This window comes from Vanrija pseudolonga, chromosome 5 (genome assembly GCF_020906515.1).
Source record: "Vanrija pseudolonga chromosome 5, complete sequence".
Taxonomy (NCBI): Eukaryota; Fungi; Basidiomycota; class Tremellomycetes; order Trichosporonales; family Trichosporonaceae; genus Vanrija; species Vanrija pseudolonga.
In genome coordinates this window covers 926,684-945,280 of record NC_085853.1, presented here as the reverse complement: position 1 = coordinate 945,280, position 18,597 = coordinate 926,684, and the positions used below count along the sequence as shown (strand labels likewise).

General features: G+C 62.6%; 3 protein-coding genes across 5 annotated transcripts; 1 reads left to right on the top strand and 2 right to left on the bottom strand.

Moving 5' to 3' along the window:
* Nucleotides 1-1,923: 1,923 nt before the first annotated feature.
* Nucleotides 1,924-6,483, bottom strand: sox17b.1 (Transcription factor Sox-17-beta1). The gene is made up of 6 exons (XM_062773568.1): nucleotides 6,119-6,483; nucleotides 5,357-5,629; nucleotides 3,723-5,287; nucleotides 3,540-3,666; nucleotides 3,326-3,493; nucleotides 1,924-3,274 (listed from the first exon to the last, which is right to left on the bottom strand). The coding sequence occupies exons 3-6, from the start codon at nucleotides 4,626-4,628 to the stop codon at nucleotides 2,127-2,129; spliced, it is 2,349 nt and encodes a 782-aa protein (XP_062629552.1). The 5' UTR covers nucleotides 4,629-5,287; nucleotides 5,357-5,629; nucleotides 6,119-6,483; the 3' UTR covers nucleotides 1,924-2,126.
* A 3,030-nt stretch (nucleotides 6,484-9,513) lies between these two features.
* Nucleotides 9,514-13,229, bottom strand: LOC62_05G007041 (uncharacterized protein). 2 transcript variants are annotated; one of them, XM_062773566.1, is made up of 7 exons: nucleotides 12,537-13,229; nucleotides 11,466-12,440; nucleotides 11,318-11,426; nucleotides 11,021-11,279; nucleotides 10,427-10,977; nucleotides 9,744-10,382; nucleotides 9,514-9,686 (listed from the first exon to the last, which is right to left on the bottom strand). In XM_062773566.1, the coding sequence occupies exons 1-6, from the start codon at nucleotides 12,615-12,617 to the stop codon at nucleotides 9,763-9,765; spliced, it is 2,595 nt and encodes an 864-aa protein (XP_062629550.1). In that variant the 5' UTR covers nucleotides 12,618-13,229; the 3' UTR covers nucleotides 9,514-9,686; nucleotides 9,744-9,762. The 2 variants fall into 2 exon arrangements, with proteins under 2 accessions (XP_062629550.1, XP_062629551.1); XM_062773567.1 differs by having other exon boundaries at nucleotides 9,514-10,382.
* Nucleotides 13,230-13,801: 572 nt separating this feature from the next.
* faah-1_1 (Fatty acid amide hydrolase 1) lies at nucleotides 13,802-16,356 on the top strand. Of its 2 annotated transcripts, none has more exons than XM_062773565.1 (11): nucleotides 13,802-13,956; nucleotides 14,201-14,273; nucleotides 14,376-14,424; nucleotides 14,483-14,587; nucleotides 14,641-14,686; nucleotides 14,721-14,763; nucleotides 14,813-15,017; nucleotides 15,055-15,173; nucleotides 15,214-15,499; nucleotides 15,538-15,738; nucleotides 15,789-16,356. In XM_062773565.1, exons 1-11 carry the CDS (start codon nucleotides 13,829-13,831, stop codon nucleotides 16,244-16,246), a joined length of 1,713 nt encoding a protein of 570 aa, XP_062629548.1. In that variant the 5' UTR covers nucleotides 13,802-13,828; the 3' UTR covers nucleotides 16,247-16,356. The 2 variants fall into 2 exon arrangements, with proteins under 2 accessions (XP_062629548.1, XP_062629549.1); XM_062773564.1 differs by having other exon boundaries at nucleotides 14,450-14,587.
* Nucleotides 16,357-18,597: the final 2,241 nt, after the last annotated feature.

Below are 18,597 nucleotides of genomic sequence, written 5' to 3'. Positions count from 1 at the left end.
CTCGTGACGGTGGCCGATGGGGCGGCGTCGGCGTGTGTGTGGATCACTCGCGACGATGCGGCCTCGGCCTGCCATTCTGTGCTTGCGATCTCGGCGTTTGATGCGGCACGGGGGGCCGAGATATGCCGTTGTTTGGCGAGCCGAGCGGGCAGCGACCCGCCAGCGGGTGGATCGAGCTCGTGAAGGCCTCCTTATCGCGATCCATCTACCCCGCTGCGCAGCACGCTCGGCACTCACTCCATCCTCTACCCCCACTACACCTCTGCCCATCTAACCCGCACCCTGGCTGCCTCTGCCTCTCTCCGTTCCACCCACCCACCCCGCACTAGCTCTCGCCGACGTGCCTACCACCGCCAGCAAGCGGCGCCAAGACTGCACCGCCCCGCAATCCGCAGCATCCGCAGCGGGTGGCCACGGCCACTCTCTCTGCCGACGCGAGCGAGCGCACTCGCTATCGACGCTCTCGCTCAACGACACCCCCGCGCCTGAACTTGGCTCCAGCGTCGCACCTTCCCTCGCAGCGCGGACATACCTTGGTCGGGAAACCGACTGGGCGTGAGCTCGTGCTGCCGACAAGGCGAACTCACAGATGATCGGGATGCCTGGGGGTGGTCAGCACAGGCTCTCGCAGCCGCCCGCTCGTGCGCACGCTTGCACGGCAGATGCACTCGATGCACTCACAGGCCATGGTGGTTGATGTTGACGGGCGAGTGGGAAGATGTGCCAAGTCGAGTGACGAGTCGTGGTGTTGACGTCGCCTTCGTCATCGCGCCCAGCAAGCCGAGACAACAGGCACAAACAACAAACGGTGGCAAATTGGTGGTAGTGGCAGGCAGGTAACTGGTGGGAGTCTGATCAGCAAAGTTAGTCGTCGCTACCCAGCAAGTCGTGCATGCCATCCATGGCTGCCGAGCACCGCACCCAAAGATGGGTGTGAGGGGGTTGGGGGCTGGTAGGTGGCGGTGGCGAGGCGAGTGCATGGGTAAGGAAGGGGAAGATGCGAAGATACAGCACCAGTGTCAACGACCCCCCCCCCCCCCCTTCCCCCTCACGAACACCACATGACCGCCGCGATAAGCTCTCGCAAGTCTTGCCAATCGCCAGTCTCCCCTCGATGTCAACAACGCCACTCATAAAGTCACCTGCTCCCAGCCGCGCCACGTCGTCACCGGCGGCACGGCGGCAGTGGCCCAGCCAGCGGCGCTGCTGTGCGCGTTGCCGCGCCGCCAGAAATAACGGCGTGTGGCGCTTCCTTCCTCGCCGCTCAATCCGGCGCCGCGGCACCGTGTCGGGGCGCAGAGGTGGAATGTTCTGCGCGGCGATACTGAGTTTACTTGCCCGCCGGCGCGTGCGGGTGCCGTGGCGCCGCTTGTGATGGGGACGGCTACGACCTCCGCGTTTCATCACATCTCCGAGCCCGAACGCGGCATCCTTTCCGAGCCCGTCGTTCCTCGGCCTGTCTCCCCTCGACCTGACCCAACCCGACTCGACTCGACTCAGTCCCGATCGTGGGGAAAGCCGTCGTCGCTTGCTTCGAAAGGACAATCGAAGTGCGCCCCGTCTCTGGCGGCCACTCGCAGCCTTCTGAGAACAATAGCTTCTCGTTCGTGGCGCCACGCCCCCCGCCTCATGCCGTGCGCCACGCCTCATCGCCCACGCGCCCACGACGACGAATCACATGCGCACCCCTGCGCTGAGGTGTTTCGGAATGTACCTCGACAGAGGTACCAGAGATACGGTTTGACCCGCGGTCCGGGCGCGACGAGGAGTCGTCACCGCGTCGTCGCGTCACTTCCACCCTCTTCGAGTCACAAACCGAATCCTCTACCCTGCCAGACTATACCAGTGACATACGGAAGAAGCTACGTGCCAAGCTACAACCAGTTTATTACCAAAGGGAGACAGATGCGGGCAGGTAGTGTGCGCCGCGGCAGGCACCAGAGTAGTGCGAGAGGGATACTAGTGACACATGATGAGAGGCGGACGAGAGATCGAGAATTGGCGTAAGGTCCACATTTTGGGTGCGGGCAGCGGCTGTGGGGCGCGGCGCTGGCTTGCCGGCGCCTCTGTGGCGTCGACTGGGCGTGCGTGCGCGTCTATGGTTTGTTGTGTTGACACGCTTCAACCTAAGCTACTGTAGGATAGGAAGCCCCAGGCGTGCGGGTGCGTGGGGGCGGGCGCTTGTAGCCTACGCTCGAGGCAGTTGGTGGCGACGGCGGCACGGGAAACGATAGCAGCGGCTCTTTCGTGTAGTCTGAGCCAGTGATGAACTCGTCCTGCAGACTGTTCTGCGCGTCATAGTGCTGAGGGTTCCAGTCGCCGCCTAGGTGGTCCGAGTCGACCCCAATGGTGGGGTACGACGAGCCCGACACGTAACGTGGCGCCAAGTCGCTCTCAGACATGGTCGTCGTGGGGGCCATGATCGCCGGGAGCTGTCCCGACTGGTTGTGGGGACGGAAAACTGTCGAGCCCGCAGGGAAAACGTCGTCCAAAGGAGACAGCTGGTGGGTCGAGAGGGTTGGGCCTGTCGCAAGCCCAGTAGTTTCACGGCCGGTGGCGCCAGTTGCCAACTGTGGCGCGCCGCCAGGGACGAGTGAGACGAGGCCACTCTGGGCGACGTATGGCACACCCTGGGAAGCCGCCCAGTCAGAGCTCACCAGCTGACTGGGTGTGGGGAACTGGCCGGGGGCGAGGTCGGGGAAAGTATAGGCGGTGTTTTGCTCGCCAAGCTCCGCCCAGGTGAGGCTGGGGTCCACAACCGGCGCCTCAGTGGTGGTCGCCTGGGGTGCTGGCGACTGTCCCTCGTTGTCGGAGGAAACCTCGACAGCCCACATGGCAGCGAAACCTGCCTCGTCGACGTCGCCAGCCTCTGCTTGGGCATTGAGGACATCGGCAGCGTCGTCGGCGGACAAGGTATCAGCCGATACGGTAAAGTTGTAGGCCTGCAGGGTGCCTGGTGGGGGCACAGCCACATGGGCCATCTCGAGGGCGCCGTTGGCATCGTACATGGCGTGCACATCTGGTGGCGGAGCGCCAGTCCAGTTTTCAGCGGGCACAAGATTGTTGGTGCCAGGGGCTGTCGGAACATAGGCGTGAACATCGAGTGGGGCAAGTGCCTGTGGCTGGGGAGTGTATTGGCGGTTCAGACCCGTCGCCATTGGGTTGATGGTCGGCGCCGGGAGGGGAACAGGGGCCGATCCCACGCTGTAATGGCCGTTGGGGAATGCAGGCTGCATGTAGGTGATCTGGGAAGGCAGGCCTTGGGGAGGCCATCCTGGCGAACGCGTTAGTTCCCAGCCTGTGCGGGGCATAATGCGCCACTTACTGTTGTCGAGGGTGACCATCTGCGGGTGCATCTGATGGCCAGTGACGTAGCCGGGGTGCGTCGCTGCGCGCTCCAGCTGGATGCTCTGCCCCTGGGAACGCGGACGGCGCTCTTCGGTCGAGATAGGAGACGGGCGGGACATGCGAGGGCCTGTTGAGCGCCGGACACCTTGGCACTGTTAGCACGAGTTGCCGGTTTTTGCCGCTGTACGTACGGTGGCCAGCAGCAAGCTCCTTCTCAGCCTTCTTCCTGTCCTTCTCCTGCTGCTTTACTGCCTTCATGGCAGCCTTCTCCTCCTTGCGGACAGGCTGGAACTTGTACCCTGGGTACTTCTGCAGGTGCTGTGGGTTTCATGTCAGCACTGTGGCAGCGCGGGAAAGAGCAAAGTGGCACTCACCTCCTGCTTGGCCACCTCGGCTTTGCGCTCGTACACACTGCGAGTAGCGACTGGCTCTGCCTTCCAGAGCCTGCTAATGAGCTGGCTGATCTCGGCTTGCGGTAATCCCTTGCCGCCCTTGCCGAGGCGGAAGATGCCGCGGCCCTCGACAGCGGGCTTGGTGGGCTTCTTGCCCTTGCGCCTGGCGCCGTTGGACTCGGCCTCGAGCTGGTGAGCCTTTTCGACCGAGGCAATGCTCGTCAGGTACTTGGGAAGCTCTTCGAGCATGTCTGCCTGCTGAAGGAGATCTCTGAGCTCTTCACGTGTGTGGATGTTCTCAAAGGCCCGGAGCTTGTCGGAGCGGTAGATGATCCAGGCGTTGGGTGGGCGAGGAGGCTTGGTGCGAGCGGCGCCGTCCTGGGACAGACTGGGGGTCATGCTGGTGGACTGAAGGTAGTGCTGGTCTATAAACACGGGTGCCCTGCTAAAGGCTGCCAGGGGCCTCTCTTCAAGGTAGCTCTCGTCGCTGCTGGATAGCGAAGTCGCGTAGAGGTGGTAGGGCTCTGGCTCGCCCTCGATCGAAGTAGGGGTGGTGGTGACCGAAGTGTCGTGGCCAAGATCGAGCGATGGAGGGATACCACCGTCGTAAGAGGATGTATAGCCGTGGCCAAAGGAGTTTGTGGGTGGCGACATTGTGTGCGACGAGTAGCCAGTGTAGCTGTTGCTGCCTAGCTGGACGGGGACCGCAGAGTAGGTCTGGCTAGAGCGGTTGAGGGGTGGTCTGCTTTGCTGCTGTGGTGTGTAGCCGGGGAGGTAGTGAATGGGCATTGCTGGCGAGGGAGCAGAGAGGGAGGTGTGTGTTGAAGAGTTGAAAACACGGCCACCCGAGCTGGGGCCGCCGCGGTTGGTTGGAATGGGTATGGACATGCTGGGTGGTGACACGCGCGTGGTTGGGTCGTGGCAAAGGGGGGGAGGTCGAGGCGCGTTTCGGGTGTCGGGAGTTTGCTTTGGGCTCGAGAGTGCGAGTGTTGCAGTGTCGAGAGAGGATAGAAAGAGCACAGTGGACCTATAAAGGATGTTGTGGGTGCGAGGTGTGTGGTGCGCGAGGCGAGTCGCGCGGGGGGGGGTCACTCAACCAGTGTCGTCACAGATGACTGCCGCAGGGTAAGTTTGATGGGGATGGAGGGCCGAGGCGTACGCCAAAGGCAGGACCGTGCAGTGGGGAACGTGCAGCACGTGGAGAGGGGCGAGGGCAGAGGAGGAGTAGCGAGTAGCTGCTACGAGTGGTGCAAGAGGTATGCGAGTATGCAGCTGCGGTGGTGGCGGCGGCGGCGGCGTGTGAGGCGTCGGCGGCGGGAGGGAGAGAAGACGTTAAAGCCCTTGGTGCGAGTGCGCGAGGGCTGGAAAGGAGGGGGTGAGGTGTGAGCGGGGGGCCCTCGAAGTGAGCGCGAAGGTCGTGTTGACGGTGACGAGCGGTGACGCGGTGGTGACGACCAGGGTTTGCTTCGAGAAGAGAAGCACGCCGATGTAGAGTAGCAGTAGCTAAGAACAGGTCGAAGTTGTTGTCAAGCGTGTAGACAACTATGCTAGTCACCCCCTGTCAGTCATGTACGATTGGCAGTGGCAGGGCGTTGGCAGGCCGGCGTGACACTTACACTGTGGTGGGTATGTGTGTGGTGGATGAGCAGTGACGACGAAACAAGGAAGATCAAGGATGCGAGGCTGCCTTTATCTCTTGTACGCCAATCCCCGCCTGGGAGGGGAGACTGACCGGGGTTTTGTTCTCGTCTTGTCGAGGCCTTGTTCTCTCGCAACGATGATGCGCCCGGCGCGAGAGAGGACAGAGAGGTGGACGGACAGGGGGAGTGCAAGGTTGATGGCTCGGCGAGAACAATAGGTGGCGAGGGCGAGTGAGCGGCGCGGCGGTGCTGGTTTTCGTCAGCTGTTGATGCTGATGAGCACTGCGACACTGGTAGGGGTTGGAATGTGCATGCAGTAGCAGCAGACACGACGCGCTCGCATTCTTTGATGCGTTTCCGATGAGGACCAGATTGTTGTTGTTCTTGGCCCATCAACCTCGGACACCAGGCACGACATGCCAACGACCACTGCACTGTATCTGATGCCATGCACTTTGACGCGGCACGGGCCACAACAAGCGTAGCGGCAACGGACAAGGAGGACACCGAGTACTGCAGAGGACAAGGGGGACCCCGAAGGCCGACAAGGACCGGTGCAGGCGGCAACGGCAGCGATAGCCAGCCAGGAGCATGGCCAAGAGCAAGACAGGCACGCATCACCTGCCTGCTGCACCCACAACATGTCCACACAACGAACAAGCACAAGGTTTCACCATGCCGCGCCGCATTGTTCCTCTTTGCCCAAAACTCTTTTCGCAGAGGCGCAACTCTACTTACATTGAAATACCACAGCAGTGCGGTGGTGCGGCGGCGGGGGAGATGCGCAAGTCGTGTCGTCGTCGACGTCGTCGACGAGTCAGGCAAGGCCGGTGTTGCAGCAGCAGCGGCAGCTGCAGTTATAGCTCTCGGCGCAGCGGGGATGGTCGACGCGGGGGACGTGCATGCGACGGGCGGGGTGGTGGTCGGGCAGTGTGCGTGCGTGCGTGGGCGTGTTTGTGCGTCGCCTGTCGGTCGTCGTCGCGCGCGCGCGCGTGTGTGTGTGTGCGTGCGTTGGCGCGGACGGCTCGCTCGGCCAGCCAGCGATCAGCAATCAATGTGGGAGGGGAAGAGGCTGGGGCGACGAGATCTGTCGCGAATCTTTTCTATTGTTGAGCACGAGCAAGAACATGCCACCTGATGCTGGATGCTGCTGCAGCTCTTCTTCTGGATGGTTTGCTGATCTTGCCGGGGTCGGCACGGCCAGGCATCCAGGCAGCGTCCGCGACCCTTGACTCCCACCACCCACTGACTGCCCAGGCAGGCATACCCAGGCAGGCAGGCGAGGCAGGCCAGAGCCAGCCAGGCGTCAGAGGCGTGCGGCTTGCTGGCGTATCGTGTCCCTGCGGGGGTGGGTGGGTTGCATGGGTGGAACAGGCTTTTGCGCCGTGGCAAGGCGAGGGCCCTGGTGGTGTGTGGTGTGGTGTGCGGCGGCGGAGGGAGGCGGCGGCGACGAGGCGCTTCTGGCAGCAGGCAGCAGCGACGAGGCAGCAGTCGGCAGCAGTAGACGACACTCTGCATGCCCGCACACTGCTCACTGCTCACTGCTACACCCTGGCACGCCACGCGCCACGCCACGCCGGACGCTCATCTCGGTGGCGTGTGCGCGCAGGCAGGCGCAGCTCGAGTGCGGTCTTGATCCAAATTGCCAGCCCGCCCGAGGCGCACAGGGGAGGAGGGAGGCAACTGGGAATACAAATCCGCGTCGCGAGAATAATACAAATCGCGAGAGTAGGCGACACGGGGTGGCGCGGGGGGGCCGGCGGCGAATCTGGAGTTGGGAGTGGTTGGTCGCTTGGTCGCTCGGTCCCTCGGTCAGGTGTGCATACATTCGGCAGCGCAGACGTGGTGTGTGCGTGCGGGCGTGGGTGCGTGCGTGCGTGCGGGCGTGCATGCGGGCTTGCAGACCAGTATAGATCGACTCTGTGTGCGTGCGTGCAGTGCGTCCGTCTGCTCAAGCTGCAGCCGCAGCAGCGCTGAATCTGGAATACATAGGCGGTGTGCAGCAGCCGGCCGCGTGCCAAACCAAGGGAGAGGTGGGCGACTTGCATCACTCACGGCTACCGCTACATTAGCATCCGAACATCCGATGACCCGTGTTCCGCGGCCAGAAGACTGTTAGCGCGAGACGCGGCCTGCGGCGTGGTCCGCAGCAAGTCAGTACAGCGGAAGGGCAGTTTGACTCGTTCCTCTCTCAGCAAGCAGGCCAGGCCACACCCCCCACCCCCCACCACCCACCACCCACCACCCACCACGCCAACAGGCTGAAACAGTGTCAGCGAGCAGGCCGTGGGCCAATCCAATCCGCGCCTCGAACTCGACAGGTCACGCACCAACTCACTCACCACTACTGCCGATTCCCACCGAGCCCTGGGCGGCGCCACTTGAGCCACTACGCCACCACCGCCACCACGCCGCCACCACCGCCGCGTGGCGAGCTCGCTCACTTCATTCTGCACGCACACACCCACAAGCAGCGCAGGCCGGCGGATTTCCCGTCCGCATGCCCGCGGGCCTGCCTGCCTGCCTGCCTGCCTGCCTGCCTGCCCAAACCACAACCAAGCGCGAGCGCCGCGGCGGATACCTCGCCCAAGACGTCTTCTTCCGCCGCTCGGGAATATGCACGCGGCGTTGGCTTGCTGGCTCGCTGGGCAGTGACGACGGGCGGCTGGCTAGCTCGCTCTGGATATACACGCACGCTGCATGTACTGTTCCCATCGTGCGCCACGGCCATGTGTGCGTGCGGCGACCACCAGCAGCAGTCTCGTATTCTGCCGCAGCCGCAAGCAGCACCTCAGACTGACTGACTCACAGATCTCCCGAGCACCGACACCGCCGACGCAGCCCCGCGCGTAACCCCGCCCGGCCGCCAGTGCCGAACGCGCCGTGCTGGCTGCTTTCGGCCCGGCCGACACGCGCAACCGCACGTAATGGGACGGTGGGTGCCAAAAGGGCACACAGCGGCACTCACCGCTACTACCTGCGCCACCGAGCACAATAGACCCATGGGGGCAGAACAGCGGGTGGCGAGTGGCCTTGTCGCGTGGCGTCAGGGTTGTGGGGGAGGGGACGATGTCGGGTGAGGTGAGGGGGATGAGGGTGAGGGAAAGAAATTAAGTGGGTACGTATGCAGGTTGATTGTTGGGGGAGCGCAGTAGCCAGTGGCAGGCAGCGTGTGTGATGCATGTATGCTACGAAATACAGCGTACAGCGTGCGAGTGCCTCGCGCGTGCGCCCTCCTCGCCGTCCTCGCCGCTAGCGTCCCCCCGCGACATGTAACACGACGCGCCAAGCTCGCTCGCAGATCATCCGGCGCAGCAGGCCCAGACACGACGGCAACGGCACTTCACACAACAGCACCTCAGACAAGGTCGGTCTCACAAGCTAAATGCCTCACTCAGGTCGGTGTAACTCGGCGACACGCACACGGCGGCGCCACATTCCCCACAGGCTCCTGACCCGCCGGCGGCAGAATGCGGCGAGAGCCGAGCGGCAGTGGTGTTGAGAGCGCCATCATTGTTGCCCCGGCGGCGGGTTGGCTGGTGTAAGCAAGCAAGCCTGCGTGCGACCGCCACTGCGTCTTAGCGAGTTTGATGGTCGCGCGCCGACTTTGTCGAGTTTGCATGCTGCCGATCGTGCCGCCGCCAGGTAACCAAGCCACGCACGAGCACGGCCCCGCCGCGCGCACCGCTTCGCTGAGAATAGCTGTGGCGTAGCTGGCTGACTGGCTTACATACATACATGTGTATTTACATTCGGCAGACGGCCGCCTGCCTGCCCCGATCAATGACTGCCTGGCAGACGACGCTGGACTGGGGCTTGGAAGCCCGAGCGAGCGGTGGAGACCACTGCCGCACATGGCCATCGCTTCGTGACCACACGGCCGCCACTCGCACGTCCCTTGCTGGTGCTGACGCGAGCAACGTTGTCACTGCTCGCCCCGTTCGGCTCCTCCTCGAGACGGGCAAGGGAGCAGCAATAAACACCAAGATATCGATATCGACCAACGTGGCAGCCATTCTCGCCCTTGTCGCCCTTGTCGCCCTGTCGCTTCTTGGTTTAATACCTCAACCTCAGCTGACGTCAGCTGACAAGTCCACCCAGCCTCGACGCCACACGCCAGCGCACCCACACACGCACGCACAATCCTACATCCATCCAATACAATCACACAAATTACAAACCTCGGCCTCCAAAAGGCCTGTCTACTACTACAAATTGATTGCGCCACCACACGAGCGCCGCGCCACCACAACAACGCCAGCCTCAGCTCGTCTAACGCGAGCGCCCGTCCAACCAAGGCCCCCCATTGGTGCGTCCGTGTCCTTATCGCGTATAGGGTAACCTCGCCCCGTTCTAACCCCTCCAGCCAGCCATGTTATCACTCATGACTGAGCAAAGTACTGCGCCCCCCAGGCCTGTGCGTCCCCGCTCACCAGCTCTGCAAGGAATGTCGCGTCGTTGGCGCCGTGCTTGCCGCCGCCGATCCCTGTGCTGAATGATGCGGCCTGTGCGCTCGAAGGATCTAGGAAGTCGAGCAACGTTGGGTCGAAAAGGGTCGCGCCCTGCCCCTGAGCATCCATGAGCGACGAGGCGTCCAAGCCCGACAGATTGGCTGACGGCAAGCCCAGGTTGTGGACACCATGAGCGTTGCCGCCGGAAGACGAGCTTGCGGCGCCGACGCTTTCGGGTGTTTGTCCGCTGCTGCCGAGCGAGGGGATTGCGGGACTCGTGCCGGCCCCAGACGCCACGCCCGATGCCAAGTTCCAGTCCAGGCAGTCGGAGCCGATCGTCGAAGGTGCACCCCCCGGGGTCGACTTGGGCGTCGCGCTCGATTGGGGCGTCACAGACGTGAGCGACGCCTTCGGGATAGCAGCGTGGCACGATCCATCTATTTGCGAGTCCTCAATCTGCAGCGTTCCGTCCTCCTGCATCCGCTGGTAGTTGGCGAGGTAGGCTCCGAGCTGTTGCCCGAGTGCGTGCTTGCCTCCATAGCGACGCATCACTGGGGGGTTAGGGCTGATCGTTGGGGGATCCTTTGTAACTCACTGTCCATGATGGCCATCAAATCCGTCCGCCAGCGGCTCGCCTGGGCATACTGCTGGAGCTTGTTGGCACGGGCAATAAACTTGTTGATGAACCGGCCAACAGTGAAGAGGGAGAAGGTGAGAAGCGGCGTCAACAGGTGCGTAATGTCGAGCTGCGACGGCACCAGGTGGATGTAGCCCACGATCGCCTCGAATGCCTTCTGGATCTGACTGTGCGCAGCCGTCTCGCGGCCGGTCCAGTCGACGAACTGCTCATGCAGCAACAAGATCGCCAGGTTGGGGAACACGTGAAGGCTCATAATGTCGGCGGTGAACGCGCTGGCCGCGTTGCCGGCATCAATGCTTCGGTAAATGTTCTTGAGGTGCGACGGGAGGCTGAGCTGGAACGCAAAGATGTCGCCGTTGAGCTGGATGAATGTCGAGCTCTTGAGGCCCTCCATCTCGTCACCAGGCTGCATTACTCTCTGCTGCCACTGGCGGATCCACTTTGCCGCTCGTCCGAGGAGGAGCGAGCACTTGATGACGAGCACGAATGGGTCGATGACGGGGTGGCTGTCGCGCGTTAGCTCCAGGCTTGCTATTGATTGATACATACTTCACCAACACGTCGTGCTCGTGCGCGTTCTGAGGGTTGGGCTTCATCATACCGAAGAAGTCATTCTTCTGGTTGAACTCGTCGTTACTTGTCGGCAGCGGGATGCCGATCTCATCGACTTCCAGACTCTGCGACCAGGCAGAGTTGACAGACAGGGTTGATTCCGTCAGGTACGCCATCCAGACTGTGGCGTATCGCTCTTCACGGTCACGGTCGCTTGCACAATCGGGCATGAGGGTGCCCTTGTCAGATTTACGAGCTGTGAGGGGTTAGACATTGAGCAGTATCTTAACCCACGGTTCCTGTTGATGAGCTCGAGCGCCTTGATGAGCCGTCCCGGCGTACCCGCCGTGATCCACGACCGCAACGGCATGTTCTTTGTAAAGTACACATTGCTGAGAACGAGCTGGGCGGGTTAGTATCCTCCCCTCCATTTGCCACGTACATGTGCTCGGAGGACGTCAAAGATGAACGATCCCGGGCCCATCACGCACATGACGGTGCTGTGGCGGATACACCGTTCGGCGGCCTCGGCTTGCGCCATGGCAAAGTCCTCGCACGACTCGAGGTCGAGACCAAGGGCAATGTGGCGCATACGTGTTGCCTCGAGCTCCTCAGGCTGCAGAGTCGTCGTCCACGGTGTATGGGGTGCGGCTGAAGCACAAATTGCGTGCAACAAGCCCGGGAAAGGAAAGTCATCAGACGTCGGTGGGAGCTTGAGGCGGGCCATGAGGCTGGAGCGGTGGATGATGCGTGGCATCTGAGGCTCGCACTGGAAGAAAGTGTCGATGAGGTGCTCGAGAATCGCCGGCGATGGCAGGTTCTTGGGCCAGTTGGCGGGCAGCACCAGGAGGTTGGAGAAGTCAAACGTCTGGAAGTTGCCGGGCTCGCCGGTCTCAATGTGCAGAATAGGTGGGGGCACGTGTCCATTCTTGCCTGCCTCTGGGCCGTTGAGGGTAGAAGAGTTGCCCATCGCGATTGGGTTGAACCCGTTCTTGTCAATCGTCACGCCAGGCTTGTTGGCCATGCCGCTGTAAAGAGAGCTTTGGGCAAGTGGAGGCACAGGCGGGACAGGATCGGTAGTAAGCGCTGCAATCCGAGCTTCCAGCTCGGCGATGCGAGCGCGCAGTGTGTCCTTCTCCTCCTCGACGCGGACGTTCTTTTCCCGTCCAATGCGGTCGAGACCGATCGCGCTGCGCTTGGCCAGACCTGGTCCAGCAGTGCCGTTGGCTGTGCGCTTCCTCTGCGCTTCGGCTTCGGCTGCCGCCATCTCCTCCTCATCGCCCTCGGCGTACGAGCACACGAGGGGTGGCGGCCGTGACTTGTTGCGCTGGGCCGAGCGGAGAGCATGCGCGTGCGACCTCAAGCATGGGTTGCATGTGGGGCGAACGGCATCGCACTTGACTTTGCGTTTCTTGCACTGGGCGGGGTGTTAGCACGGCAACTGATTTCGGCAAGCCGACGGCGGCCGGATTGTACGCGCAACGCGCGTCTGGCGTTCAGAGCACACACGCACTTGGAGACAAGCGTGGTTACGCTTGAGTGGGGCGAGGGTCTCGTCGTCGAGGATGTCCTCGTACTCTGGTGACTGTTCCATGGCTTGTAGGAGTTGTGGTGTCCCGAAGGAAGCAAGGTTGAGAAGGGAAATCGAAGCAAGGCCGGCTCAATGAGTGTCACAGCGACGGCAAAGCGTCTGAAGGGGTTGGTGTGTGTGGACGTGTGGTTGTTGGTGTAGACAATGTAGCAAGTGGCGGTCTGCAATGTGTGTGCTACGTTGTGGTTTGCAGGTAGATGCCGGGGTGCCCGGGAACGCTGACGAAGGCTTGGGATTCGGCACCAAGCGCAGTTTACCACCGGGGGGAGGGGTGCGAGACAAACGTCGGACGGTGTATACGGTGATTGCAGCAGGAGGGCGTAAAGTGCCACTGGGTCAAGGAGGTGAAGGTGAGGGGGGAGGTCGCGGTGGTGGTGGCGTCTCGTGTCCAGCAGACTGTGAAGTAGGAAAAGATGAAGACTGATAAAAGGACGAAGAACAAAGAGTTGCCGGATATTGAGGACGACGAGGATGAGCAATACAAAGGTTGTAGTGTTCCTGCAAAGTCGTGACTGGACCAGACCTGGCAATGTCACGGCGTCGTGCTTGCTGCTGCTGCTGCTTGGCGCTCGCTGGGTGAGTGAAGGGGCGACGGGGGGCACAGATGGCGACCGCAGTGGGGCCAGAGGTCTGCGACAATGCGCAGGGGGCAAGAGGAGTGGAGGGCCGTCAACACCAAAGTCATGGCCGACGGGCATCCCGCCTCCACCGTGGGCAAGTTGACTTTCACTTGCCCCGTTCAAATGCCCCCCTCTACGTCATTGTCTAGACTTTCTTTCCTCCTCTTCACGACGAGCCGGCGGCTCCACAGTGCCTGTGCCGCAGCGGTCCTTCCGAGTTTTCCGTATGCATAGACTACGACAACGACATTGCACGAGACTTGGTCCATGGTCAATCCACTTCAATCTCAACTGCGCTTGGCGGCGCGTCGCGTCGGCTTCGATGCGACCTTCTTGCTTTGACAGTGAGATGAAGCAACTGAATACAAGTGGGCAATCTTGCTCGACCGTGGGAGAGTTTGGTTCCCCGGCAACCCGGCCGCCGAGGTTGGCTGGACGCAGCGGATTAACTTGGCAACTGAATACCGGCTACTACAAACGCGCGTTCAGGCGCGCCAGGCAGGTCAGGCAGGTCAGGCAGTCACGACTACAACCCCAACAACAAGTGCTTCTCTTTCAATATTGAACCTCCAGCTCACCTCAACCCACTGCACAATGGTCACACCCACAAAGGAAGTCTCAGCCAACAAGCTCGCGCACCAGGACAAGCTCGTCTCCGAAATGGAGAAGGAGCTTGGCCTCGCAGCCGACCACCCAGAGGACGACGAAGTGTTGCTCCTGTCGTGAGTCGAGGCCCGTGCGGCAGGGGGGGGGGTAGAGTGAGAGAGGGTCAAGGGTCCGGTGTGCACGAGGTGGCGGCCGCTGTCGCGTCGTTCGGCGCGCGTCGGGACCCAGTGACAGCCGAGGCATTGCCCTGCTGGTCGCGCAACCTCAGCGACATGACGAGGGCCCGAAAGCGAAAGCCGACGGCCAAGTGATCGGACCGAGGTCCGCTCCGCCTTCGGCCAGCTAACCACCCACCCTCAGCCCCGAGGACATTGTGGCCAACCTTAAGGCCAAGAAGTCGGGCTGGACAAGCGAACGTGTGACGATTGCGTTTGTGAGTAAAGCAGCTGCGCACGGGCAGGGCCAAGAGAGCAACACCTCGCTTCGTGTCGCCGGAAATCAATCGCCTCGGCAACACGGCGCTGACAACACCTAGATCCGCGCAGCTTGTGCGGCCCACCGCAAGACCAACTGCTTGACGGAGGGTGAGTGCGCAAGTGCATTGCGCAGGGCCTCGGAGCACTCGCTCACGCTCGTTTGCAGTGCTGTTCCGTGAGGCTCTGGCCGACGCGCGTGCGCAGGATGCCGCGTTCAAGGCCAGTGGCAAGGCCGAAGGAGCCTTCTGGGGCCTGCCGTCCAGCTTCAAAGGTGAGGAGGAGAAGAAAATCACGCCATTCAGAGGCGTACTGACGCGACCACAGATACATACAACATCAAGGGCACTGACACATCGCTGGGTTGTTCAATGTAGGGTATTGTTCTGTCCTCCGCTGACCCCCAGCCACTGCTACGACCCTACGACCGAGGAGGCGGATGAGGGCGGAGTAAGTGTGGCACTGAAGTGCCGTAGAGCCAATACTCACGTACTGCCAGCTCGTCAAGCTGTTCCGCAAGGGCGGCGGCTTCCCCTACGCCAAGACCAACATCCCGCAGACGCTCCTGGCGTTCGAGTGCTCCAACCCCGTGTTCGGGACGTCGACCAACCCCTACTCGTCGGCCCGTACCCCTGGTGGAAGCTCGGGAGGCGAGGCAGCGCTCGTGACGCTCCGTGGCACCCCCCTCGGCTGGGGAAGTGACAGTATGTCGGGGCCGACGGCTATCACTGACGGCTACAGTCGGAGGCTCCCTCCGTATTCCCGCGGCGTACTCGGGCTGTGTGGGCCTCAAACCCACCGTGGGTCGCTGGCCCGCCGCCGGCACGCGCAAGATCATCCAGGGCTTTGATGGTATCAAGGTGCGTGAGCCACCGGTAGCAGCGCCACTGATGCTTCCAGCCTGTTGTCGGCCCCATGGCGCGCACTGTCGCCGAGATCGAGTTTGCGTCCCGTGCAATGATCAACCTCGTCAACGAGGAGATTGCCGAGGGCAAGTTCCTTGCCGAATATGTCATCCCCCTGCCATGGAGGGAGGCCAAGCTGGCTCCCAAGCTCAAGATCGGGTACTGGGTCGACGATGGGCTCGTCAAGACAAGCCCGGCGTGCGCGCGTGCGGTCCACGAGTCGGTCGCCAAGCTCCGCGAGCTCGGCCACGACGTGTCCGAGTTCCGCCCACCTATCCCCAGTATGTGCACCGCCGGGGTTGCACTGACCCTCTCTCAGTTTGGCAGGCTCTCAAGATCTTCTCGGCGCTCAGCTCGGCCGAGGGATACAAGCAGCTGCTTGGAAACCTTGGCCCTGATCCCATGGAGCCGTCGATGCAGCTCGTGACCCTCGGCACCCGTCTTCCCAGCTTTGTGACCTCGCTCGCTGCGACGATCGTGCGACTGCTCCTCAAGGACCAGTTGTTCGGCGAGATCATGTGTGAGTTGGCTACAGTTGGAGTTCGTTTTTACTGTTGCTGATGGCCCCAGCCGCCTCCAAGCCCAAGAGTGCCGCCGAGTACTGGGACTGGACCGCCGCGCGCAACGACTACATCGAGGCGTTTTACAAGGCGGCGTGGGAGGAGGAGCAGTACGACTTCATCCTGAGCCCCGTGCAGGCTGTTCCAGCGCTGGAGCACGGTCGGACCAAGGAGCTGTCGCCTTTGGCGATCCACACCATCTTCTACAACGTGCTCGACTCGACTGTCGGCGTTGTGCCCATCACGCGTGTCGACCCGGACAAAGACGCCGCGCCCGCCGACTACACTGCCGGCAGCACGGGCTCGTGGCTGCTCGAGAAGCGCGTGTACGGCGGCGACGACCCAGCATACGACGCGACAAAGATGGCCGGACTGCCTGTCGCTGTTCAGGTCGCCGGCCGCCGCTGGGACGAGGAGCGCGTCATTGCGTTCATGCGCGTCCTCGAGGACAACATGGGGTACAAGTAGAGAGGAGCGTGGTGTAATTCAGTGTGCATACAAGGCAGAATAGGTTAGCGGTGGCAGCTACACATAGGTGAGGCCGCCTCTGGGTAGACGTTTTGTGAGAAGTATAAGTGATTTTGCAAGGCGGCCCGACGAGTTGTGCGGCTACTCCAGTCGTCCAAGTCAGTGGGAAGAGCCCAGTCGACTCGTCGCCCGAGAGCGAGACACACCAAGAACGCCACACGGAGCACATGGCCACAACAGCCCCCCAACCCAATGCCACTGACCCCTCGACTTGACGGAGAGCAACGAGCGCCGCGGAACATACTCGGCAGCGGCACGCTCGGGCATGGCCGGGGGAGCGGGACAAATATGTACACCCACGCCTCCGCACTTCGCGGAAGGCCGACGAGGCCGAGCATGACGGAGATTCGGGGTGCCAGACGACCGACGACCGCGGCATGAACCTCGCGCTGAAACGATCCGTTCCGCGGCGATCGTGTCGTTGAATCGCACGATCACTGGATCTGTCTCTGCCGTCCGCCTGTCGCACGCCACGCCCGGGATTCTCGTAGCTGTCGACGTGCGTGGCGTGGCGCACCGCGTCGAACGGAGATGACACCCACGCGTGCCCCGTCTTTTGTGGCATTGCGGCGTGTCGGCTCCGACGACAGTGCCCGTTCAGCCGTTTTGTTCAGCCGTTTCCTCGTGATGCTGGTATGGAGCCGGGTTGCTCGTTCCAGGGGGACAGCTGGGACAGATGGCAGGTGACAGGTGGACAGGTGTTACTGTCGACGACTGGCGGGCGGGCGGGCGGGCGGGCGATCTTTTGGGGTGGGCAGCAGTGCCTCGTGCGTCACTTACCAGTGCCAGTGCCAGTGCCAGTGCCAGCGCCAAGCGTCGGCTAGAGCCTGTGGCATGTGCTCGTTCCAAGGGAACGGACAGGTGTGTCGTGTGTCGTCGTTGTCGACGGCGATCTCGAGCCCACCATGACGAGGGAACCAGTGCCTCGTGCTGCGTGCGCTCATCCGTGCGTCACTGGGGCCACCGTGCCACCGAAGCGAGCGAGCGTCGCGCGTCTCCGTGTTGTGTCGCATGTATGCTTGCTCACCCTGTCTGTCTGTGCCTGCAGCTAAACCTTGAGACGAGGGTCGTCCCAGCATGCCGCTGCTGATCGCAGTGGGCCGAAACCAGCGAGCGCCCATCGACCCACCCACCCACCCGCGCTTATGACAAAACAACAGAAACCGCCACACGCACCGCCGCCTCGACCGGAACCGACGGCTTCCGGCGGCGGGGTCTGCGCCCTGCCTTCCCTCGTGCTGCTCGCGCTCCTCGCACTCGCAGCGAGAGCTCGCCACGTCGCCGCGTTCTTGACCGGCCCGTTATTCCGTCGTTCGAGCGTGCACGCTGCACCGCCGCACAGGGAGAGAGGGAGGGCTGGGCCGGGCTGGCGAGCTGGAGAGCTGCCAGCGTTCCCCCCCCGCGCACCGTGGCGCACACTAACACACCACCCCAGTCCGCTGCCCCACCCGATCACCGCGCCACCCCGTCTCTCGGAGCCGGAACTGCCTGCGGACAGCGGCGGCGCTGGGGGCGCGTCGCACCCCTCCCGTAGCTGCCGTCATCTGCTGCGCGTGGTGCCACTTGTCCTTGGCATTCCTCGCTGACTGAGCCAGACAGGCAGAGAAGCAGCAGGGCTGTACATATCGCCCCGTGGGTCGCGGGTGCTCGGGGCGTGTGCCGGCCCGTGTACCGTGCAGTGGGTACACCTCAGCTCGCGTCACCCGCTGGCTGGCCGCTGGCTCGCTGGCTCGGTGTGAACTAACTTTTGTTGGATCGTTTGCTGGATCTCACACTATTCCGTGCCCGGGGTGGCCGGGGTGGGTGGTGGCTTCGGGGGGTCGGGGCTCGGGGTCGGGCTGGCTGCGCCCTGGCCCCTGCGGTCCTACCCTTCGGGTATCGGTCATTGTTGCTTTCTATATGGCCATCAATGCATGCAACGGCGGCATAGGAGAAGTCGCGCATAACATCAGCGCAGTCCGTGATGCACAACCACACGGTACATGCAACAGTTGCCCGCTTCGTTTGCTGCGCTCCGTTGAATGCGGCTGTACCGCCCCGTTGTCGACGGTGGGGCCGGGCCAGATAACGGCGTGCCGTCACCCTGCACTTGTTTCAGCCGACCGAGGCGGCAAGTTTGCATAGCATGACCCGTGGGACAGACCCGACAAGGCAACGTTGGCGACCGTTGCTGTGCAGCAAGCACCCTTGACATGGCAGGCCAGCCGCGCCCAGCCGCAGATCGATGTGTAACAAAGTAGCGCGACTGACGACGCCAAGCTGGAATGAGGGTGTCGGTGGGCTTAATGGAG